The following is a 25,000-nucleotide window of genomic DNA, read 5'->3' as shown; positions in this document are numbered from 1 at the left end:
CTAAAGGGCATTGTAAAGGTTGTCCTGAAGGGCGTTGTAAAGGGTGTTGTAAAGGGCGTACTAAAGGGTGTACTAAAGGGCGTTGTAAAGGTTGTCCTGATGGGCGTTGTAAAGGGTGTTGTAAAGGGCATTGTAAAGGGCGTTGTAAAGGGTGTTGTAAAGGGCGTTGTAAAGGGTGTTGTAAAGGGCGTACTAAAGGGTGTACTAAAAGGCGTTGTAAAGGTTGTCCTGAAGGGCGTTGTAAAGTGCGTTGTAAAGGGTGTTGTAAAGGGCGTTGTAAAGGGCGTTGTAAAGGGCGTTGTAAAGGGCATTCTAAAGGGCGTTGTAAAGGGCGTACTAAAGGGCGTTGTAAAGGGCGTACTAAAGGGTGTTTTAAAGGGTGTTCTAAAGGGCATTGTAAAGGGCATTCTAAAGGGTGTACTAAAGGGCGTTGTAAAGGGCGTTGTAAAGGGTGTTGTAAAGGGTGTTGTAAAGGGTGTTGTAAAGGGCGTTGTAAAGGGCGTTGTAAAGGGTGTACTAAAGGGCGTTGTAAAGGTTGTCCTGAAGGGCGTTGTAAAGGGCGTTGTAAAGGGCGTTGTAAAGGGCGTACTGAAGGGCGTTGTAAAGGTTGTACAAAGGGCGTATAATGGGCGTACTGAAGGGCGTACTAAAGGGCGTACTGAAGGGCGTACACACATCTACACAACACATACCCAATACACACACATCTAATTACACAACATATACCCAATACACAAACATCTAAGTAAAGGAATGGAATTAAGAATGTCTAAATATATCCTCAAGGGCGTTCTAAATTCTTCTCCCCTTTGACCTCCAGAGCTTGGCCAAACACAGCAGGAGTAACATCGGACGAGAAGGTGGAGCCCCTCCCTTCGTGCCCTTCGGACAGGTATGACCTGCCAATATTTAACTTGTTCCACGCACAGCCAATCAGACTGATTCTCTCTTCGTTGACTAACCAATCAGACTGATTGTCTCTCCGTTTACTAATCCAATCAGACTGATTCTCTCTCCGTTGACTAACCAATCAGACTGATTGTCTCTCTGTTTACTAATCCAATCAGACTGATTCTCTCTCTGTTGACTAACCAATCAGACTGATTCTCTCTCCGTTGACTAACCAATCAGACTGATTCTCTCTCCGTTGACTAACCAATCAGACTGATGAAATGGTCGTCTCTCTGTGCTCCTCAGAAGTGTGTAAGGAATGAGGAAGTGGACTCCAGAGAGCTGGACACCAGGAAGACTCTGGTCAGCACCAGTGTGGTGAAGACGGCTGACGAGAACGAAGAGTTTGAGAAGCAGAGGCTAGCAGCCATCGCTGAGGTGGCCAAGAACAAAGAGGTGTGTGTGTGTGTGTGTGTGTGTGTGTGTGTGTGTGTGTGTGTGTGTGTGTGTGTGTGTGTGTGTGTGTGTGTGTGTGTGTGTGTGTGTGTGTGTGTGTGTGTGTGTGTGTGTGTGTGTGTGTGTGTGTGTCTGCGTGCGTGTGTGTGGTTTTACCCCTGTTGTCGTAGCTATAGTAACTGGACCACCCATGTCTGTTTGACTTTGTCCGTGTCCCACTGTGTGGGTTGGTTGTTTGGTTGTTTCTACCGGCTTGTTGTATCTGAAGGGCCAGTTTCCCAGACACAGACCAGGTCTAGATTCTCCATTGTAAAACAGTTGTTTAGTCCAGGAAGAGACTTTGTCTGTCTGCCCCGGGAGGAATCCAGCTCTGAGTGTCTTTTGACCTCTTCTGAAGGGAACTCGGACGTTTGGCGGCGGAGGCAATGCTGGCGGGAACCTCGGTAATACAGGCGGTCGGGACCGACGAGGAGGAGGAGACCGAGGAGACAGGGACTCGTACCGGCAGAGACGAGAGGAGAGGACGGAGGAGTCCAGCCGTCCAGAGGGAAACTACAGAGAGCTCGGGAGTTACCGGGAACAACCAAACTACCGGGAACTAGGAAATTACCGCGAGCTGGTGAGGGCTCCGACCTTTTGACCCAGTGTTTCCCTTAGCTCTGTGTAGGCGGGTGGGTCTCTTTCCCTCTGTCTAAAAGCCCCCCCCCCCTCCGGGCTCCTTTCAATTTTAATTGAAGATGTTTGAGGTCTTTGTGGTCAGGAGAATAATTCTGGTAAAATATGCCTTGGCTCTCTGGTTTTGGGCTGGACCTGTCTAGGCTTCACAACAACAACAACAACAGGTCAGCCTAATTCATTTGTTTAATCTAGATTCCTGGCTCGCAGTAAGAAATGTCTCTGATTCAGGTTTTTATTGAGCCGCATTGGTGTCAGAGTCATGATGGTTTTGGGTCCTCTGTGGTCTGATTGTGAAATAATCTTGGGGACCCTCATTGGTGTCAGATGATGGTTTTGGGTCCTCTGTGGTCTGATTGTGAAATAATCTTGGGGACCCTCATTGGTGTCAGATGATGGTTTTGGGTCCTCTGTGGTCTGATTGTGAAATAATCTTGGGGACCCTCATTGGAGTCAGATGATGGTTTTGGGTCCTCTGTGGTCTGATTGTGAAATAATCTTGGGGACCCCCATTGGTTTCAGACAGTTTTGGGTCTGGGTCTCATTGTGAACAATCTTGGGGACCCTCTTTCATTCAGTTGTGGTTTTGGGTAAACTCCTGGTCTGATTGTAAGACCCCTCCCTTCCCCTCATCAGGCTGTCTCCCAAATGATGGTTTTTCCCTCTATAGGGCACTATTGTTAGACCCTGTTCCTTCTTTAAGACCTGAGAGAGGGCCTTAAAATAGGGGGTTGTGTAATGAAACCTGAGAGAGGGAAGATCAAATGGGGGTGAAGACCAGAGAGAGGGAAGATCAAATGGGGGTGAAGACCAGAGAGGGGAAGATCAAATGGGGGTGGGGGGTTCCTTCTGAAGACCAGGAGGGGGAGTTCAAATGTGTGTGTGGGGGGGGTCAATGAAAACCAGAGAGAAACAGGGAAGTTCAAATATGTGTGTGTGTGTGGGGGGGGGTTAATGAAGACCAGAGAGGGAGGGAGATTCAAATATGTGTGTGTGGGGGGGGGTTAATGAAGACCAGAGAGGGGGGAGAAGTTCAAATATGTGTGTGTGTGGGGGGGTTAATGAAGACCAGAGAGGGACAGGAAGTTCAAATATGTGTGTGTGGGGGGGGGGGGGGGGGTTAATGAAGACCAGAGAGGGAGGGAGAAGTTCAAATGGGGGGGGGTTAATGAAGACCAGAACACTGTATTTATACATGACATTGGTAATGTCTTTATTCCTTTGGAACCTCTGTGAGTGTAATGTTTACTGTTCATGTTTATTGTTTATTTCACTTCTGTTGATCTATTTCACCTGCTTTCACTTGTTTACGTATGTTCCCATGCCAATAAGGCCCCTTGAATTGAACTGAGAGAAGTGTGTCACCTCTCCTAAGTTCCAAAAGAATAAAGACATTTCAAATGTCATATTATGTCTATATACGGTGTTGTAACGATGTGCTCCGGGTCTTCACTGACCCCTCCACCCTCCCCCATTTTAACTCCCTCCACTCACTCCCCTCCCCCATTTGAACTCTCCTCCCCCATTTGAACTCTCCTCCCCCATTTGAACTCTCCTCCCCCATTTGAACTCTCCTCCCCCATTTGAACTCTCCTCCCCCATTTGAACTCCCCTCCCCCATATGAACTCCCCTCCCCCATTTGAACTCCCCTCTTTATCTCTCCTTTTCCCTCCTCCCTTCACCCCTGCATTATTTATCTATGCTACTATCCCCCCATCCCTCCATCCCCCTCCCATCTCTCCATCCCCCCTCACATCACCCCTCCATCCCCCTTCCCATCCCATCCCCCTTCCCATCCCCCTCCATTCTCTCCATCCCCCTCCCATCCCTCCATCCCCCTCCCATCTCTCCATCCCCCTTCCATCCCCCTCCCATCCCTCCATCCCCCTTCCATCTCTCCATCCCCCCTTCCATCCCCCTCCCATCCCTCCATCCCCCTCCCATCCCCCCTCCATCCCCCCTCCCATCCCCCTCCCATCCCCCATCCCCCTCCCATCCCCCTCCCATCCCTCCATCCCTCCCTCCCATCCCCCTCCCATCCCTCCCTCCATCCCCCCCTCCCATCCCCTCCATCCCCCTCCCATCCCCTCCATCCCCCTCCCATCCCCCTCCCATCCCTCCATCCCCCTCCCATCCCCTCCATCCCCCTCCCTCCATCCCCCCTCCCATCCCCTCCACCCCCTCCATCCCCCTCCCATCCTCCCTCCACCCCCCTCCCATCTCTCCACCCCCTCCCATCCCTCCACCCCCCTCCCATCCCTCCATCCCCCCTCCCATCCCCTCCACCCCCCACCCCCTCCATCCCCCTCCCATCCCCTCCATCCCCCTCCCTCCATCCCCCTCCCATCCCCTCCACCCCCTCCATCCCCCCTCCCATCCCCTCCATCCCCCTCCCTCCATCCCCCTCCCATCCCCCTCCATCCCCCTCCCATCCCCTCCATCCCCCTCCCATCCCCTCCATCCCCCTCCCATCCCTCCACCCCCCCCATCCCCTCCATCCCCCTCCCTCCCTCCACCCCCCTCCCATCCCCTCCATCCCCCTCCCTCCACCCCCTCCCATCTCCCATCCCCCTCCCATCCCCTCCATCCCCCATCCCTCCATCCCCCTTCCTCCACCCCCTCCCCTCCCTCCATCACCCCTCCCACCCCCTCCCATCCCCTCCATCCCCCCCCTCCCACCCCCTCCCATCTCCCATCCCCCATCCCATCCCTCCATCCCCCCTTCCTCCACCCCCTCCCCTCCCTCCATCACCCCTCCCCCCCCCCCACCCCCTCCCCTCCCTCCATCTCCCCTCCCCTCCCTCCACCCCCTCCCCTCCCTCCATCCCCCTCCATCCCCCTCCCCCCTCCCTCTACCCCCTCCCATCCCCTCCATCCCCCTCCCATCCCTCCATCCCCCTCCCTCTAGGTGGATGAGCGGGCCCTAAGGGACATTATGGAGATGGGGTTTGATAAGGAGGATGCTCGTCAGGCCCTGATGGACAACAACAACAACATGGAGGTGGCTCTCAACAGTCTACTGACGGGGACCTTCAAACCCCCCACCCCCCGAGGAACCCAGCAGACCCCCACCCAGAGGTAAGCCCCCCCCACCCAGAGGTAAGCCCCCCCCCACCAAGAGGTAAGCCCCCCCCACCCAGAGGTCAGCCTACAACATGACCTACGACTACGTAATAACTATAGAATCCCATTGATAATGTAACTTTTCTGCTGCGTCTGTTTCCTCCATGCAGCAGACAGAGGAAGGGGTCGTGGCCGGGGTCGGGGTCGGTCCAGTAGGTTTGGGGGTGAGGATGAGGAGGAGGGAGCAGGAGGAAGACCATCAGGACCCAGCACTCTGTTCGACTTCCTGGAGTCCAAGATGGGGAGCTTCTCCCTACAAGGTAAGAGTCCTGTCCTTTACCAATAGTCTTCTCCCTACAAGGTAAGAGTCCTGTCCTTTACCAATAGTCTTCTCCCTACAAGGTAAGAGTCCTGTCCTTTACCAATAGTCTTCTCCCTACAAGGTAAGAGTCCTGTCCTTTACCAATAGTCTTCTCCCTACAAGGTAAGAGTCCTGTCCTTTACCAATAGTCTTCTCCCTACAAGGTACAGTCCTGTCCTTTACCAATATAGTCTTCTCTCTAAAAGGTACAGTCCTGTCCTTTACCAATTGTCTTCATCAGGGTTGCTATAGTTGAAACTTGTTGGTTTTAACAATAAAGAAGTGTCTCCACTTCACTTTGCTCCTGAATTCATGCACCTTGATGGGAGAGCGAGGCAGCAGCAGGGATCGTTCCCGTCCTCTACCTTTATCCTGCTGTGATGCCTGCTTTCAACCTGACATTTTTTTTTTCACAAAGCACATAGCAGTTTGTTACACCTATTTGTGACATATTTTGAAAAGGGGAATTTTCTATTACAGGGAGATAATACCTTTCTTTTTGTTCCTGCTTTTCTTTCTGATTCACAAATTCCTTCAAGTATTGTACTTAAAAATAATAAATAGACTTCTGTGAGAAACGATGTACTGTCTCTGGTGTTATAGTCTCTGGTCCTGTCTCTGGTGTTATAGTCTCTAGTCCTGTCTCTGGTGTTATAGTCTCTGGTGTTATAGTCTCTGGTGTTATAGTCTCTGGTGTTATAGTCTCTGGTGTTATAGTCTCTGGTGTTATAGTCTCTGGTGTTATCGTCTCTGGTGTTATCGTCTCTGGTGTTATAGTCTCTGGTGTTATAGTCTCTGGTGTTATAGTCTCTAGTCCTGTCTCTGGTGTTATAGTCTCTGGTGTTATAGTCTCTAGTCCTGTCTCTGGTGTTATAGTCTCTGGTGTTATAGTCTCTAGTCCTGTCTCTGGTGTTATAGTCTCTGGTGTTATAGTCTCTGGTGTTATAGTCTCTGGTGTTATAGTCTCTGGTGTTATAGTCTCTGGTGTTATAGTCTCTAGTCTTGTCTCTGGTGTTATAGTCTCTGGTGTTATAGTCTCTGGTGTTATAGTCTCTAGTCCTGTCTCTGGTGTTATAGTCTCTGGTGTTATAGTCTCTGGTGTTATAGTCTCTGGTGTTATAGTCTCTAGTCTTGTCTCTGGTGTTATAGTCTCTGGTGTTATAGTCTCTGGTGTTATAGTCTCTAGTCCTGTCTCTGGTGTTATAGTCTCTGGTGTTATAGTCTCTGGTGTTATAGTGTATGGTGTTATAGTCTCTGGTGTTATAGTCTCTAGTCCTGTCTCTGGTGTTATAGTCTCTGGTGTTATAGTCTCTAGTCCTGTCTCTGGTGTTATAGTCTCTGGTGTTATAGTCTCTGGTTTTATAGTGTCTGGTGTTATAGTCTCTGGTGTTATAGTCTCTAGTCCTGTCTCTGGTGTTATAGTCTCTGGTGTTATAGTCTCTGGTGTTATAGTCTCTGTCTCTGGTGTTATAGTCTCTGGTGTTATAGTCTCTGGTTTTATCGTCTCTGGTGTTATAGTCTCTGGTGTTATAGTCTCTAGTCCTGTCTCTGGTGTTATAGTCTCTGGTGTTATAGTCTCTGGTGTTATAGTCTCTGGTGTTATAGTCTCTGGTGTTATAGTCTCTGGTGTTATAGTCTCTGGTGTTATAGTCTCTAGTCCTGTCTCTGGTGTTATAGTCTCTGGTGTTATAGTCTCTGGTGTTATAGTCTCTAGTCCTGTCTCTGGTGTTATAGTCTCTGGTGTTATAGTATCTGGTGTTATAGTCTCTAGTCCTGTCTCTGGTGTTATAGTCTCTGGTGTTATAGTCTCTGGTGTTATAGTCTCTGGTGTTATAGTATCTGGTGTTATAGTCTCTGGTGTTATAGTCTCTAGTCCTGTCTCTGGTGTTATAGTCTCTGGTGTTATAGTCTCTGGTGTTATAGTCTCTGGTGTTATAGTCTCTAGTCCTGTCTCTGGTGTTATAGTCTCTGGTGTTATAGTCTCTGGTGTTATAGTCTCTGGTGTTATAGTCTCTAGTCCTGTCTCTGGTGTTATAGTCTCTGGTGTTATAGTCTCTGGTGTTATAGTCTCTGGTGTTATAGTCTCTGGTGTTATAGTCTCTGGTGTTATAGTCTCTGGTGTTATAGTCTCTGGTGTTATAGTCTAGTCCTGTCTCTGGTGCTGTAGTCTCTGGTGCTGTAGTCTCTGGTGCTGTAGTCTCTGGTGCTGTAGTCTCTGGTGCTGTAGTCTCTGGTGCTGTAGTCTCTGGTGCTGTTGTCCTGTCTCTGGTGCTGTAGTCTCTGGTGCTGTAGTCTCTGGTGCTGTAGTCTCTGGTGTTATAGTCTCTGGTGTTATAGTCTCTGGTGTTATAGTCTCTGGTGTTATAGTCTCTGTCTCTGTGTTATAGTCTCTGGTGTTGTAGTCTCTGGTGTTATAGTCTCTGGTGTTATAGTCTCTGGTGTTATAGTCTCTGGTGTTATAGTCTCTGGTGTTATAGTCTCTGGTGTTAGTCTCTGGTGTTATAGTATCTGGTGTTAGTCTCTGGTGTTATAGTCTCTGGTGTTATAGTCTCTGGTGTTATAGTATCTGGTGTTATAGTCTCTGGTGCTGTAGTCTCTGGTGCTGTAGTCTCTGGTGCTGTAGTCTCTGGTGCTGTAGTCTCTGGTGCTGTAGTCTCTGGTGCTGTAGTCTCTGGTGCTGTAGTCTCTGGTGTTATAGTCTCTGGTGCTGTAGTCTCTGGTGCTGTAGTCTCTGGTGCTGTAGTCTCTGGTGCTGTAGTCCTGTCTCTGGTGCTGTAGTCTCTGGTGCTGTAGTCTCTGGTGCTGTAGTCTCTGGTGCTGTTGTCCTGTCTCTGGTGCTGTTGTCCTGTCTCTGGTGCTGTAGTCTCTGGTGCTGTAGTCTCTGGTGCTGTAGTCTCTGGTGCTGTAGTCTCTGGTGCTGTAGTCTCTGGTGCTGTAGTCCCTGGTGCCGTTGTCCTCTCCTCTGGTGGTTACAGTGCGGAGCCAGGCCAGATGGTCTGTGTCTCTCTACAGAGGGTATTAATCTGTATGAAACAGTGCTGCCGTTAGTTAAGTCTCTGACATCAGTGTGTCGGCATGGCGACAAACTGACATATGGTTCACCACAGAGGGGAAATGGAAACACAGTCAACAGAGAGGGATGGGTTTCATTTCCTGCCTTTCATGAGGGGAAGTTACCGTTTGAAGTTTGGGCTCATTTCAAGCGTTTAGACGTTGGAAACCAGAGTTTGGGATCATTTTTACTGAACTCTGGCAATGACTTTAGTTTCTGCCTTCTTTGTTTAAAAATAAAAAGTATACAATGACGTTTATTTTTTGATTTGTTTCTCAGGTCTCCAATTAAAGGACCGTATGTAGAACGTATTGAGCATGTCTGTGTGTGTACACATTAGGAATGTGACCAATGGACAATGTTGCTTAATGTTTAATCTGTATTTTTTTAACAAATAATTTGATGTTAAAACTATACACAAAAACATCAGAAAATTCCACGTCAATTTACCATGCATAATGGTCCTATTAGTTCACGATGCAGAATCATTCATTCACGAAGCAGAATAATGGTCCTAATAAGGACCTCTAGGGACAGACAGTGTAGTTCTCTCTCCCTCAGTCAGACAGTGAAATCTCCCTCAGACAGACAGTGTAGTCCTATCTCCCTCAGACAGACAGTGTAGTTCTCTCTCCCTCAGTCAGACAGTGAAATCTCCCTCAGTCAGACAGTGTAGTTCTCTCTCCCTCAGACAGACAGTGTAGTTCTCTCTCCCTCAGAGACAGACTCTCTCCCTCAGTCAGACAGTGTAGTTCTATCTCCCTCAGACAGACAGTGTAGTTCTCTCTCCCTCAGACAGACAGTGTAGTTCTCTCTCCCTCAGACAGACAGTGTAGTTCTCTCTCCCTCAGTCAGACAGTGTAGTTCTCTCTCCCTCAGTCAGACAGTGTAGTTCTATCTCCCTCAGACAGACAGTGTAGTTCTCTCTCCCTCAGACAGACAGTGTAGTTCTCTCTCCCTCAGACAGACAGTGTAGTTCTCTCTCCCTCAGTCAGACAGTGTAGTTCTCTCTCCCTCAGTCAGACAGTGTAGTTCTATCTCCCTCAGACAGACAGTGTAGTTCTCTCTCCCTCAGTCAGACAGTGTAGTTCTCTCTCCCTCAGTCAGACAGTGTAGTTCTATCTCCCTCAGACAGACAGTGTAGTTCTCTCTCCCTCAGACAGACAGTGTAGTTCTCTCTCCCTCAGTCAGACAGTGAAATCTCCCTCAGTCAGACAGTGAAGTTCAATCTCCCTCAGTCAGACAGTGTAGTTCTATCTCCCTCAGTCAGACAGTGAAATATCCCTCAGTCAGACAGTGAAATCTCCCTCAGTCAGACAGTGAAACCTCCCTCAGTCAGACAGTGTAGTTCTATCTCCCTCAGTCAGACAGTGTAGTTCTATCTCCCTCAGTCAGACAGTGGAGTGAAATCTCCCTCAGTCAGACAGTGGAGTGAAATCTCCCTCAGTCAGACAGTGAAAGGAGATTTCACTGTCTGACTGAGGGAGATAGAACTACTCAGTCAGACAGTGAAATCTCCCTCAGTCAGACAGTGAAATCTCCCTCAGTCAGACAGTGAAATCTCCCTCAGTCAGACAGTGAAATCTCCCTCAGTCAGACAGTGAAATCTCCCTCAGTCATATCCCCTTGAAAGCACCTCTGCTTCGGTATATTTGTTTGTCTGTTCAGTGTAGGACGACAGCTTTTTAAATGCCAAAACCAAACGTTCTCTGGAGAGTCGAGGCGCCCGCTGAACGGGTGTTCTACTTGTCTGTGAAGGAAGGTCGCTTCTGAAGTGGGACTAACGTCCATCACGAGGCTTCCAGAACTGTCCATCAAATGAATCTTGAGCTGCCTGTGGGATAAACAACAACAGCCTGCCTCTGCCTCTGCCTCTGCCTCTGCCGCCTGCCCACAGACCAATCTTTACATCTTGTTAAATACCATGACTTTGCCAATTTCATTTATTTTATTTCACCCCAGGTGAGGCCAGTTTTTATTTAACCAGGTGAGGCCAGTTGAGAACACCTTTATTTAACCAGGTGAGGCCAGTTGAGAACAAGTTCTCATTTACAAGGCTGTTGAGAACACCTGACCAAGATAAAGCAAAGCAGATAAAGCAAAGACAAAAAACAACAACACAGAGTTACACATGGAGTAAAACAAACGTACAGTCAATAACACAATAGAAAACTCTGTTTATTCACTGTGTTCAAATGTAGTAAGGAGACATTTAGTAGACTGAAAATACATCTTCCTCTAGGAATCTCCTCCTGAGATTCAGTATTTTTGAAAACGGAGACTGGATTAGTTGCCGTACTTCTGAGAACACAAACACTCGCATCTTTTCATAGAGAGGTGGGAGGGGCACAGAGACAGACAGAACAGCTAGAGAGGTGGGAGGGGCACAGAGACAGACAGAACAGCTAGAGAGGTGGGAGGGGCACAGAGACAGACAGAACAGCTAGAGAGGTGGGGAAGAGAGAGGGGAGGGGCACAAAGACAGAGAACAGCTAGCGAGGTGGGAGGGGCACAGAGACAGACAGAACAGCTAGAGAGGTGGGAGGGGCACAGAGACAGACAGAACAGCTAGAGAGGTGGGGAAGAGAGAGGGGAGGGGCACAGAGACAGACAGAACAGCTAGAGAGGTGGGAGGGCACAGACAGACAGACAGACAGACAGACAGACAGACAGACAGACAGACAGACAGACAGACAGACAGACAGACAGACAGACAGACAGACAGACAGACAGACAGACAGACAGACAGACAGACAGACAGACAGACAGACAGACAGACAGACAGACAGACAGACAGACAGACAGACAGACAGACCGACCGACCGACCGACCGACCCGTGCACTGGGTCTATCTATCAGTATAGGCAGGTCAGCCACCAGACAGAACCGTGCACTAGGTCTATCTATCAGTATAGGCAGGTCAGACACCAGACAGAACCGGGCACTAGGTCTATCTATCAGTATAGGCAGGTCAGACACCAGACAGAACCGTGCACTGGGTCTATCTATCAGTATAGGCAGGTCAGACACCAGACAGAACCGGGCACTGGGTCTATCTATCAGTATAGGCAGGTCAGACACCAGACAGAACCGGGCACTGGGTCTATCTATCAGTATAGGCAGGTCAGACACCAGACAGAACCGTGCACTGGGTCTATCTATCAGTATAGGCAGGTCAGACACCAGACAGAACCGTGCACTGGGTCTATCTATCAGTATAGGCAGGTCAGACACCAGACAGAACCGTGCACTGGGTCTATCTATCAGTATAGGCAGGTCAGACACCAGACAGAACCGTGCACTGGGTCTATCTATCAGTATAGGCAGGTCAGACACCAGACAGAACCGTGCACTGGGTCTATCTATCAGTATAGGCAGGTCAGACACCAGACAGAACCGTGCACTGGGTCTATCTATCAGTATAGGCAGGTCAGACACCAGACAGAACCGGGCACTGGGTCTATCTATCAGTATAGGCAGGTCAGACACCAGACAGAACCGTGCACTGGGTCTATCTATCAGTATAGGCAGGTCAGACACCAGACAGAACCGGGCACTGGGTCTATCTATCAGTATAGGCAGGTCAGCCACCAGACAGAACCGGGCACTGGGTCTATCTATCAGTATAGGCAGGTCAGCCACCAGACAGAACCGGGCACTGGGTCTATCTATCAGTATAGGCAGGTCAGCCACCAGACAGGACCGGACACTGGGTCTATCTATCAGTATAGGCAGGTCAGACACCAGACAGGACCGGGCACTGGGTCTATCTATCAGTATAGGCAGGTCAGACACCAGACAGGACCGGGCACTGGGTCTATCTATCAGTATAGGCAGGTCAGACACCAGTCAGAACCGGACACTGGGTCTATCTATCAGTATAGGCAGGACAGACAGACAGACAGAACCGGACACTGGGTCTTTGTGTATCCAATTTGGTTGAAATGTTTTAACGTTTACACCTATGTGTGTGTTCTCTCTGGGTTTCTCCTCCAGAGCCAAAGAGCCAGTCCTCCCAGAGGCATCACGAGGGTAAGATGACGTTCCCTCCTAACAGCCAGTCCCAGGACAGGTACCCCCAACGCAGCGACAGCCGCAACGACAGGTCAGACGGCAGGAACGACTGGTCCAGGAACGACAGATCACGGAAGGAGAGAAACGACAGATCAGACTTCAGGAACGACAGGAACGACCGACCACCTCGTTTCCAGAGGGATAGTGACAAGGATTTCCCTAAACCTGGCCACGACCCTCCATCGCCACATCCACCCCTTCCCCAGCCTCAGCTCCAGCAGGAGCTGGCAGGGCCAGGAGAGAGCCCAGGACAGAGGCCAGGAAAGGGGCCAGACACAGGAGAAGGCCCCTCCTGGAGGTGGAGGAGGGTCAGAGAGGTGGAGAGAGGCCCAGGACAGAGGCCAGGAAAGGGGCCAGACACAGGAGAAGGCCCCTCCTGGAGGTGGAGGAGGGTCAGAGAGGTGGAGAGAGGCCCAGCATGAGAGACAAACAGCCAGGGAGGCCAGAGGACAGACATCAGTTTTCTGCCCTGCTGCTACGTACCCTGCCCCCGGCCAGCGGAACAGAGAACCCAGAGACGGAACCCAGGCGGATTCTTCTGGTTCTAGAACCTTCCAGCAGGGGATCAGAGTAGGTTCTAGTTCTGGTTCCGGAGGGTTCCAGAACCAAAGTCGGAGAGAGCAGTACTCGGTACCCGATCTGGCATTTAATAAGAGAGGAGGAGGAGGAGGGATGAAGCAGGACAACGGACCTGCACCAGCTGCCTCTAAACCAGTCCAGCACCAGACAGAGTCCAGTTCTAACTGTGTATCAGAACCTAAAGGGGTCCAGAGGTCTGACAGCAGAACAGACAACAGGTATGGATACTGGATTAGACTTGATTGGCATGAAATAAAATCACATTTTTATTGATCACATACATGAAATAAAATCACATTTTTATTGATCACATACACATGGTTAGCAGATGTTATTGGTCACATGGTTAGCAGATGTTATTGGTCACATTGTTAGCAGATGTTATTGATCACATACACATGGTTAGCAGATGTTATTGGTCACATACACATGGTTAGCAGATGTTATTGGTCACATGATTAGCAGATGTTATTGATCACATACACATGGTTAGCAGATGTTATTGGTCACATGGTTAGCAGATGTTATTGGTCACATGGTTAGCAGATGTTAATGGTCACATACACATGGTTAGCAGATGTTATTGATCACATACACATGGTTAGCAGATGTTATTGATCACATGGTTAGCAGATGTTATTGGTCACATACACATGGTTAGCAGATGTTATTGGTCACATGGTGAGCAGATGTTATTGGTCACATGGTTAGCAGATGTTATTGGTCACATGGTTAGCAGATGTTATTGGTCATATACACATGGTTAGCAGATGTTATTGGTCACATACACATGGTTAGCAGATGTTATTGGTCACATGGTTAGCAGATGTTATTGGTCATATACACATGGTTAGCAGATGTTATTGGTCACATACACATGGTTAGCAGATGTTATTGGTCACATGGTTAGCAGATGTTATTGGTCATATACACATGGTTAGCAGATGTTATTGGTCACATACACATGGTTAGCAGATGTTATTGGTCACATACACATGGTTAGCAGATGTTATTGGTCACATACACATGGTTAGCAGATGTTATTGGTCACATACACATGGTTAGCAGATGTTATTGGTCACATACACATGGTTAGCAGATGTTATTGGTCACATACACATGGTTAGCAGATGTTATTGGTCACATGGTTAGCATATGTTATTGATCACATGGTTAGCAGATGTTATTGGTCACATACACATGGTTAGCAGATGTTATTGGTCACATACACATGGTTAGCAGATGTTATTGGTCACATACACATGGTTAGCAGATGTTATTGATTACATACACATGGTTAGCAGATGTTATTGATCACATACACATGGTTAGCAGATGTTATTGATTACATACACATGGTTAGCAGATGTTATTGATCACATACACATGGTTAGCAGATGTTATTGATTACATACACATGGTTAGCAGATGTTATTGATCACATACACATGGTTAGCAGATGTTATTGATCACATACACATGGTTAGCAGATGTTATTGATTACATACACATGGTTAGCAGATGTTATTGGTCACATACACCCGGTTAGCAGATGTTAATGCGAGTGTAGCGAAATGCTTGTGCTTCTAGTTCTGACAATGCAGTAATAACCAACAAGTAATCTAACCTAACAATTCCACAACTACTACCTCATACACACAAGTGTAAATTAATAAGAATATGTACATAAAGATATATGAATGAGCGATGGTACAGAGCGGCATAGGCAAGATGCAGTAGATGGTATCGAGGACAGTATATACACATGAGATGAGTAGATGGTATAGAGGACAGTATCTACATATGAGATAGTATACATATATACATATGAGATGAGTAGATGGTATAGAGGACAGTATATACATATGAGTAGATGGTATAGAGGACAGTATATACATATGAGATGCAGTAGATGGTATAGAGGACAGTATATACATATGAGATGCAGTAGATGGTATCGAGTACAGTATATACATATGAGATGCAGTAGATGGTATAGAGGACAGTATATACATATGAGATGAGTAGATGGTATAGAGGACAGTATATACATATGAGTAGATGGTATAGAGGACAGTATATACATATGAGATGCAGTAGATGGTATAGAGGACAGTATATATATATGAGATGCAGTAGATGGTATAGAGGACAGTATATACATATGAGATGCAGTAGATGGTATAGAGGACAGTATCTACATATGAGATGAGTAATGTAGGGTATGTAAACATTATCTAAAGTGGCATTGTTTGTATGGATACTTGATTAGACTTGACTATGAATGTCGTCTCGTTGTCAATGCCATCCGCGTTTATGAATACAACGTGTGAGAGTTGACTGTTTACTAATGTGTGTGCAGTGCCAATGAAGAAAGGTGCATTCTGGGATGTGCAGTAACGTTGTGTTGTATTGTAGAGCTGAGCCCAACAGCAGACGGAGAGGAGGAGGGGGGAAGTCCAACAGGGAAAGGCCCAACTCTGACAACTTTGACCGTTACCGGGACAACGGACCGTCGAACTCTTCTACGTCGTGGGCGGGGCAAGAGAAGGACTGTAGCGCCGGGACGCAGGACTGGGGCGTGTCCCGTGGTGAGTCTCGTCCAGTGAAAGGCCAAGTGGGCAGCGGCCCAGGCTCGGGGTCACACCTCCAAAATGGTGACTCGTCAACGGAACACCGGACAGGGCCAATCAAACAACAGAACTACTCCTCTGGTCCCGCCCCCAGGGAGAGGGAGGAGCCACACAACAGGAACAGCACTAACCCCGCCCATAACAACTCCAACACCGCCCCTAAGAAGAGAACGGGGCAGGTCAAAGGGCAGAGGTCAGACCAGAGGTCAGACCAGGGGCAGGTTGGGACCATGGAGCCTGCAATGGCTCAAGGCCTGGGGAACTTGAAACCAGGAGACCAGGTTCTAGCGCTCTACTGGGAAGACAACAAGGTACAACTATATGGGAGTCATGGTTAGATAGATGGGAGTCATGGTTAGATAGATGGGAGATAGATGGGAGTCATAGTTAGATAGATGGGAGTCATGGTTAGATAGATGGGAGTCATGGTTAGATAGATGGGAGTCATGGTTAGATAGATGGGAGATAGATGGGAGTCATGGTTAGATAGATGGGAGTCATGGTTAGATAGATGGGAGTCATGGTTAGATAGATGGGAGTCATGGTTAGATAGATGGGAGTCATGGTTAGATAGATGGGAGATAGATGGGAGCCATAGTTAGATAGATGGGAGTCATGGTTAGATAGATGGGAGTCATGGTTAGATAGATGGGAGTCATGGTTAGATAGATGGGAGTCATGGTTAGATAGATGGGAGTCATGGTTAGGTAGATGGGAGTCATGGTTAGGTAGATGGGAGTCATGGTTAGATAGATGGGAGTCATAGTTAGATAGATGGGAGATAGATGGGAGTCATGGTTAGATAGATGGGAGTCATGGTTAGATAGATGGGAGTCATGGTTAGATAGATGGGAGTCATAGTTAGATAGATGGGAGATAGATGGGAGTCATGGTTAGATAGATGGGAGTCATGGTTAGATAGATGGGAGTCATGGTTAGATAGATGGGAGTCATAGTTAGATAGATGGGAGATAGATGGGAGTCATGGTTAGATAGATGGGAGTCATGGTTAGATAGATGGGAGATAGATGGGAGTCATGGTTAGATAGATGGGAGTCATGGTTAGATAGATGGGAGTCATGGTTAGATAGATGGGAGTCATGGTTAGATAGATGGGAGTCATAGTTAGATAGATGGGAGTCATGGTTAGATAGATGGGAGTCATGGTTAGATAGATGGGAGTCATGGTTAGATAGATGGGAGTCATGGTTAGATAGATGGGAGTCATGGTTAGATAGATGGGAGTCATGGTTAGATAGATGGGAGTCATGGTTAGATAGATGGGAGTCATGGTTAGATAGATGGGAGTCATGGTTAGATAGATGGGAGTCATGGTTAGATAGATGGGAGTCATGGTTCGATAGATGGGAGATAGATGGGAGTCATGGTTAGATAGATGGGAGTCATGGTTAGATAGATGGGAGTCATGGTTAGATAGATGGGAGATAGATGGGAGTCATGGTTAGATAGATGGGAGATAGATGTGAGTCATGGTTAGATAGATGGGAGTCATGTTTAGTAATATGGGAGTCATGGTTAGGTAGATGGGAGTCATGGTTAGGTAGATGGGAGTCATGGTTAGATAGATGGGAGTCATGGTTAGATAGATGGGAGTCATGGTTAGATAGATGGGAGTCATGGTTAGATAGATGGGAGATAGATGGGAGTCATGGTTAGATAGATGGGAGATAGATGGGAGTCATGGTTAGATAGATGGGAGTCGTGGTTAGATAGATGGGAGTCATGGTTAGATAGATGGGAGTCATGGTTAGGTAGATGGGAGTCATGGTTAGGTAGATGGGAGTCATGGTTAGATAGATGGGAGTCATGGTTAGATAGATGGGAGTCATGGTAAGATAGATGGGAGTCATGGTTAGATAGATGGGAGTCATGGTTAGATAGATGGGAGATAGATAGATGGGAGTCATGGTTAGATAGATGGGAGATAGATGGGAGTCATGGTTAGAGATGGGAGTCAGATGGGAGTCATGGTTAGATAGATGGGAGTCATGGTTAGGTAGATGGGAGTCATGGTTAGGTAGATGGGAGTCATGGTTAGATAGATGGGAGTCATGGTTAGATAGATGGGAGATAGATGGGAGTCATGGTTAGATAGATGGGAGTCATGGTTAGGTAGATGGGAGTCATGGTTAGGTAGATGGGAGTCATGGTTAGATAGATGGGAGTCATGGTTAGATAGATGGGAGTCATGGTTAGATAGATGGGAGTCATGGTTAGATAGATGGGAGTCATGGTTAGATAGATGGGAGTCATGGTTAGATAGATGGGAGTCATGGTTAGATAGATGGGAGTCATGGTTAGATAGATGGGAGATAGATGGGAGTCATGGTTAGATAGATGGGAGATAGATGGGAGTCATGGTTAGATAGATGGGAGTCATGGTTAGGTAGATGGGAGTCATGGTTAGGTAGATGGGAGTCATGGTTAGATAGATGGGAGTCATGGTTAGATAGATGGGAGATAGATGGGAGTCATGGTTAGATAGATGGGAGTCATGGTTAGATAGATGGGAGTCATGGTTAGATAGATGGGAGTCATGGTTAGATAGATGGGAGTCATGGTTAGGTAGATGGGAGTCATGGTTAGGTAGATGGGAGTCATGGTTAGATAGATGGGAGTCATAGTTAGATAGATGGGAGTCATGGTTAGATAGATGGGAGTCATGGTTAGATAGATGGGAGATAGATGGGAGTCATGGTTAGATAGATGGGAGATAGATGGGAGTCATGGTTAGATAGATGGAAGTCGTGGTTAGATAGATGGGAGTCATGGTTAGATAGATGGGAGTCATGGTTAGATAGATGGGAGTCATGGTTAGATAGATGGGAGTCATGGTTAGATAGATGGGAGATAGATGGGAGTCATGGTTAGATAGATGGGAGTCGTGGTTAGATAGATGGGAGTCATGGTTAGGTAGATGGGAGTCATGGATTAGATGTAGATAGATGGGAGTCATGGTTAGATAGATGGGAGTCATGGTTAGATAGATGGGAGTCATGGTTAGATAGATGGGAGTCATGGTTAGATAGATGGGAGTCATGGTTAGAGTCATGGTTAGATAGATGGGAGTCATGGTTAGATAGATGGGAGTCATGGTTAGATAGATGGGAGTCATGGTTAGATAGATGGGAGTCATGGTTAGATAGATGGGAGATAGATGGGAGTCATGGTTAGATAGATGGGAGTCGTGGTTAGATAGATGGGAGTCATGGTTAGGTAGATGGGAGTCATGGTTAGATAGATGGGAGTCATGGTTGGGAGATAGATGGGAGATAGATGGGAGTCATGGTTAGATAGATGGGAGTCATAGTTAGATAGATGGGAGTCATGGTTAGATAGATGGGAGTCATAGTTAGATAGATGGGAGTCATGGTTAGATAGATGGGAGTCATGGTTAGATAGATGGGAGTCATGGTTAGATAGATGGGAGTCATGGTTAGATAGATGGGAGTCATGGTTAGATAGATGGGAGTCATGGTTAGATAGATGGGAGATAGATGGGAGTCATGGTTAGATAGATGGGAGTCGTGGTTAGATAGATGGGAGTCATAGATAGATGGGAGTCATGGTTAGGTAGATGGGAGTCATGGTTAGGTAGATGGGAGTCATGGTTAGATAGATGGGAGTCATGGTTAGATAGATGGGAGTCGTGGTTAGATAGATGGGAGTCGTGGTTAGATAGATGGGAGTCGTGGTTAGATAGATGGGAGTCGTGGTTAGATAGATGGGAGTCGTGGTTAGATAGATGGGAGTCATGGTTAGATAGGTGGGAGTCATGGTTAGATAGATGGGAGATAGATGGGAGTCATGGTTAGATAGATGGGAGTCATGGTTAGATAGATGGGAGTCATGGTTAGATAGATGGGAGTCATGGTTAGATAGATGGGAGTCATGGTTAGATAGATGGGAGATAGATGGGAGTCATGGTTAGATAGATGGGAGTCATAGTTAGATAGATGGGAGTCATGGTTAGATAGATGGGAGTCATAGTTAGATAGATGGGAGTCATGGTTACATAGATGGGAGTCATGGTTAGATAGATGGGAGTCATGGTTAGATAGATGGGAGTCATGGTTAGATAGATGGGAGTCATGGTTAGATAGATGAGAGTCATGGTTAGATAGATGAGAGTCATGATTAGATAGATGGGAGTCGTGGTTAGATAGATGGGAGTCATGGTTAGGTCATGGTTAGGTCCAGGATAGATGCTGTGTGTAATGACACCTCTGTGTGTAGTTCTATAGGTCCAGGATAGATGCTGTGTGTAATGACACCTCTGTGTGTAGTTCTACAGGTCCAGGATAGATGCTGTGTGTAGTTCTATAGGTCCAGGATAGATGCTGTGTGTAATGACACCTCTGTGTGTAGTTCTACAGGTCCAGGATAGATGCTGTGTGTAGTTCTATAGGTCCAGGATAGATGCTGTGTGTAATGACACCTCTGTGTGTAGTTCTACAGGTCCAGGATAGATGCTGTGTGTAGTTCTACAGGTCCAGGATAGATGCTGTGTGTAATGACACCTCTGTGTGTAGTTCTACAGGTCCAGGATAGATGCTGTGTGTAGTTCTATAAGTCCAGAATAGATGCTGTGTGTAATGACACCTCTGTGTGTAGTTCTACAGGTCCAGGATAGATGCTGTTCATCCCTCTGGTCTCACGGCCGTCGTGGTCTTCACTGAGTATGGAAACTGTGAGGAGGTCCTTCTACACAACATCAGACCGGTCAGCACGGACTTCTGGGTAAGTATCTATGGGACTACAGTTGCTCTGTAGTCAACTCACCTTTCCACACATCCTCTCTCCTCTTCAGCTTCTCAAACCGTATTGGAGGAGAATGTCCAAGACCCCCCACCCCCCCCCACCCCTAGTCAGTCTCCTCTAATGGGTTTTAGAGAAGGAGGAGAGAAAAAGAGGATGTGAGGAAACGAGGAAAGACTCATTGAGAATGAGCCTTCGTTCTACCCAATAGAAAGTCCTTAGAGGCGTCTTCGATGGCGCCTCATATTCAGGTGTGAAGACACAGACTGATACAGCGTGGGGTTTAGCCTTCAGGAAGGTCAGCTGCTCTAATATCATCTCTTAAACCAGCGCAGTATTCTCAGTGTCTTTAGTCCAGAGTGCAGATCTAGGATCAGGTCCTGCCTGTCAGAATGGCGGAGGGAGGGAGGGAGGGCGGCAGGGTAGCCTAGTGGTTAGAGCGTTGGACTAGTAACCGAAAGGTTGCAAGTTCAAATCCCCGAGCTGACAAGGTACAAATCTGTCGTTCTGCCCCTGAACAGGCAGTTAACCCACTGTTCCTAGTCCGTCATTGAAAATAAGAGTTTGTTCTTAACTGACTTGCCTAGTTAAATAAAGGTTAAAAAAAATAATAGAATCATATTCAGTATGATTTAGAAAAATAAATAAACTGATGGTAGGTCTGTATGTGTGGTGGCAGAAGGAAGAGGAGGGGCTAGAGTACCGGCGCGGGGGAGACGGGCAGCCTAGGACCACCACGAGGACACGGCCCACGGTCCAGTATTACCAGCCGCCCAGGGCCAGGGACTGACTGACCACATCATGACTGAGTTACGGTACGGACAGGTTACACCTGGACACTACATGACTGAGTTACAGTACAGACAGGTTACACCTGGACACTACATGACTGAGTTACAGTACAGACAGGTTACACCTGGACACTACATGACTGAGTTACAGTACAGACAGGTTACACCTGGACACTACATGACTGAGTTACAGTACAGACAGGACACCTGGACACTACATGACTGAGTTACAGTACAGACAGGTTACACCTGGACACTACATAGTAAACACTATAGCAGTTTAGTCCCAAATGGCCCTCTGTTCCCTTGATAGTGCACTACTGTTGACCAGATTGCTATGGGTTCGTTACGGGTCCTGGTCTAAAGTAGTGGACTGTATCGGAAATGTAGTGTCCACCCCGCTGACCGTTCACATTAGACCCTCCCTCCCTCCCTCCCTTCCACCGTCCCTCCCTCCCTTCCACCGTCCCTCCCTCCCTGGCCTATGGTTTAGTCCTTACGGGTCCTGGTCTATGGGTTAGTCCTACGGGTCCTGGTCTATGGGTTAGCCCTACGGGCCCTGGTCTATGGGTTAGTCCTATGGGTCCTGGTCTATAGGTTAGTCCTACGGGTCCTGGTCTATGGGTTAGCCCTACGGGCCCTGGTCTATGGGTTAGTCCTACGGGTCCTGGTCTATGGGTTAGCCCTACGGGCCCTGGTCTATGGGTTAGTCCTTACGGGTCCTGATCTATGGGTTAGTCCTACGGGTCCTGGTCTATGGGTTAGTCCTTACGGGTCCTGGTCTATGGGTTAGTCCTACAGGTCCTGGTCTATGGGTTAGTCCTACGGTTCCTGGTCTATGGGTTAGTCCTACGGGTCCTGGTCTATGGGTTAGTCCTACGGGTCCTGGCATATGGGTTAGTCCTACGGGTCCTGGTCTATGAGTTAGTCCTACGGGTCCTGGTCTATGGGTTAGTCCTACGGGTCCTGGTCTATGGGTTAGTCCTACGGGTCCTGGTCTATGGGTTAGTCCTACGGGTCCTGGTCTATGGGTTAGTCCTTACGGGTCCTGGTCTATGGGTTAGTCCTACGGGTCCTGGTCTATGGGTTAGTCCTACGGGTCCTGGTTTATGGGTTAGTCCTTACGGGTCCTGGTCTATGGGTTAGTCCTTACGGGTCCTGGTCTATGGGTTAGTCCTTACGGGTCCTGGTCTATGGGTTAGTCCTACGGGTCCTGGTCTATGGGTTAGTCCTACGGGTCCTGGTCTATGGGTTAGTCCTTACGGGTCCTGGTCTATGGGTTAGTCCTACGGGTCCTGGTCTATGGGTTAGTCCTACGGGTCCTGGTCTATGGGTTAGTCCTACGGGTCCTGGCCTATGGGTTAGACCTTCGGGCCCTGGTCTATGGGTTAGTCCTACGGGTCCTGGCCTATGGGTTAGTCCTACGGGTCCTGGTCTATGGGTTAGTCCTACGGGCCCTGGTCTATGGGTTAGTCCTACGGGCCCTGGTCTATGGGTTAGTCCTACGGGTCCTGGTCTATGGGTTAGCCCTACGGGCCCTGGTCTATGGGTTAGCCCTACGGGCCCTGGTCTATGGGTCAGTCCTACGGGTCCTGGTCTATGGGTTAGTCCTACGGGTCCTGGCCTATGGGTTAGTGCTACGGGTCCTGGCCTATGGGTTAGTCCTACGGGTCCTGGTCTATGGGTTAGTCCTACGGGTCCTGATGAGGTGATCTGATGAACTGATCACAGGGTTGATGGTGGTTTGATGAACTGATCACAGGGTTGATGGTGGTTTGATGAGGTGAACTGATCACAGGGTTGATGGTGGTTTGATGAACTGATCACAGGGTTGATGGTGGTTTGATGAGGTGAACTGATCACAGGGTTGATGGTGGTTTGATGAGGTGAACTGATCACAGGGTTGATGGTGGTTTGATGAGGTGAACTGATCACTGGGTTGATGGTGGTTTGATGAGGTGAACTGATCACTGGGTTGATGGTGGTTTGATGAGGTGAACTGATCACTGGGTTGATGGTGGTTTGATGAGGTGAACTGATCACAGGGTTGATGGTGGTTTGATGAGGTGAACTGATCACAGGGTTGATGGTGGTTTGATGAGGTTAACTGATCACAGGGTTGATGGTGGTTTGATGAGGTGAACTGATCACAGGGTTGATGGTGGTTTGATGAGGTGAACTGATCACAGGGTTGATGGTGGTTTGATGAGGTTAACTGATCACAGGGTTGATGGTGGTTTGATGAGGTGAACTGATCACAGGGTTGATGGTGGTTTGATGAGGTGAACTGATCACAGGGTTGATGGTGGTTTGATGAGGTGAACTGATGAACTGACAGTCTGTTTCCTCTTCCTCCCTCAGACGGAGTCCACAAAGGATCCCAGAGGTCGACGCATCTGACCTCAAAAACCTCACATCTTTCTTCTCCCGGGGTTGCAAAATTCCCGAGACTTTCCCAGGTTTTTTCCCAGAAATCCCTGTTTTGGAGGATTCCACGTCCTTATTTGTTCCCTCCTGATTCCACAGAATCTTTCAACTGTGGATTTCTGAGAAACGGACTTTTGGGAAAGTTAGTGGGAGGCCTTTTTTTGCAGGCCTTCTCTCCTCTTCACCAAAATACACACGATGACCGACTCTTCCTCTGTGTCCACTTTGTGTCTCTATATCAAGAAGTGTGAAACATTCAGGAAAAGGGCTTGTTGCTCAAAAAGAGGCTGACGACGAGGACTCTTAGCTAACAGACTTTGTGAAGCGCACAGCCGCTGAACACGAGGAAGATTTGTAAAATAGTTTATTATTAGACGAATAAAAACACTGCTCCTGTATTTCTCTGGGTTTTATTTGTCTGATTCTGAAATCTGTTGTCCAATGAACTGTCTCATGTTGCACCCTTAATGTCTCAGTCCCATGTGTTCCTGTCTGGCAGCTCAGTCTGTTACTACAGTCCATGTGTTCCTGTCTGACAGCTCAGTCTGTTACTACAGTCCCATGTGTTCCTGTCTGACAGCTCAGTCTGTTACTACAGTCCGTGTGTTCCTGTCTGACAGCTCAGTCTGTTACTACAGTCCCATGTGTTCCTGTCTGACAGCTCAGTCTGTTAAAACAGTCCATGTGTTCCTGTCTGACAGCTGTCTGTTACTACAGTCCATGTGTTCCTGTCTGACAGCTCAGTCTGTTACTACAGTCCGTGTGTTCCTGTCTGACAGCTCAGTCTGTTACTACAGTCCATGTGTTCATGTCTGACAGCTCATTTGTTGCGTTCAGCGAAGCGGCTCAGAAGAGGAGGTTAATGTTTGTTTCTGTCTGTCTGTCCGTCCGTCCGTCCGTCCGCCCGCCCGTCCGTCCGTCCGTCTGTCCGTCTATCCATCCATCAATCCTGCTAGATAGGTTTCTATATTACTGTCCATCCATCCATCCATCCATCCATCCATCCTGCTAGATAGGTTTCTATATTACTGTCCATCCATCCATCCATCCATCCATCCATCCATCCATCCATCCATCCATCCATCCATCCATCCATCCATCCATCCATCCATCCATCCATCCATCCATCCTGCTAGATAGGTTTCTATATTACTGTCCATCCATCCATCCATCCTGCTAGATAGGTTTCTATATTACTGTCCATCCATCCATCCATCC

General features: G+C 47.9%; 1 protein-coding gene across 1 annotated transcript in view; it reads left to right on the top strand.

Moving 5' to 3' along the window:
- LOC124018553 (tudor domain-containing protein 3-like) overlaps positions 1–24,180 on the top strand; it is a 45,431-nt gene extending 21,251 nt beyond the window's left edge. Inside the window, 12 exon segments of the mRNA XM_046333884.1 lie at positions 821–892; positions 1,198–1,347; positions 1,745–1,966; positions 4,932–5,101; positions 5,143–5,165; positions 5,257–5,406; positions 12,496–12,671; positions 12,673–13,370; positions 15,571–16,096; positions 20,421–20,546; positions 21,244–21,379; positions 23,717–24,180. Of these exon segments, the coding sequence (XP_046189840.1) occupies positions 821–892; positions 1,198–1,347; positions 1,745–1,966; positions 4,932–5,101; positions 5,143–5,165; positions 5,257–5,406; positions 12,496–12,671; positions 12,673–13,370; positions 15,571–16,096; positions 20,421–20,546; positions 21,244–21,354 (2,424 nt within the window). The 3' untranslated portion in view covers positions 21,355–21,379; positions 23,717–24,180.
- The last annotated feature ends 820 nt before the right edge of the window (positions 24,181–25,000 follow it).

Source organism: Oncorhynchus gorbuscha, unplaced genomic scaffold (genome assembly GCF_021184085.1).
Source record: "Oncorhynchus gorbuscha isolate QuinsamMale2020 ecotype Even-year unplaced genomic scaffold, OgorEven_v1.0 Un_scaffold_544, whole genome shotgun sequence".
Taxonomy (NCBI): domain Eukaryota; kingdom Metazoa; phylum Chordata; class Actinopteri; order Salmoniformes; family Salmonidae; genus Oncorhynchus; species Oncorhynchus gorbuscha.
Note: the sequence above shows the minus strand (reverse complement) of the source record. Positions and strands in the feature narration are given on the sequence as shown.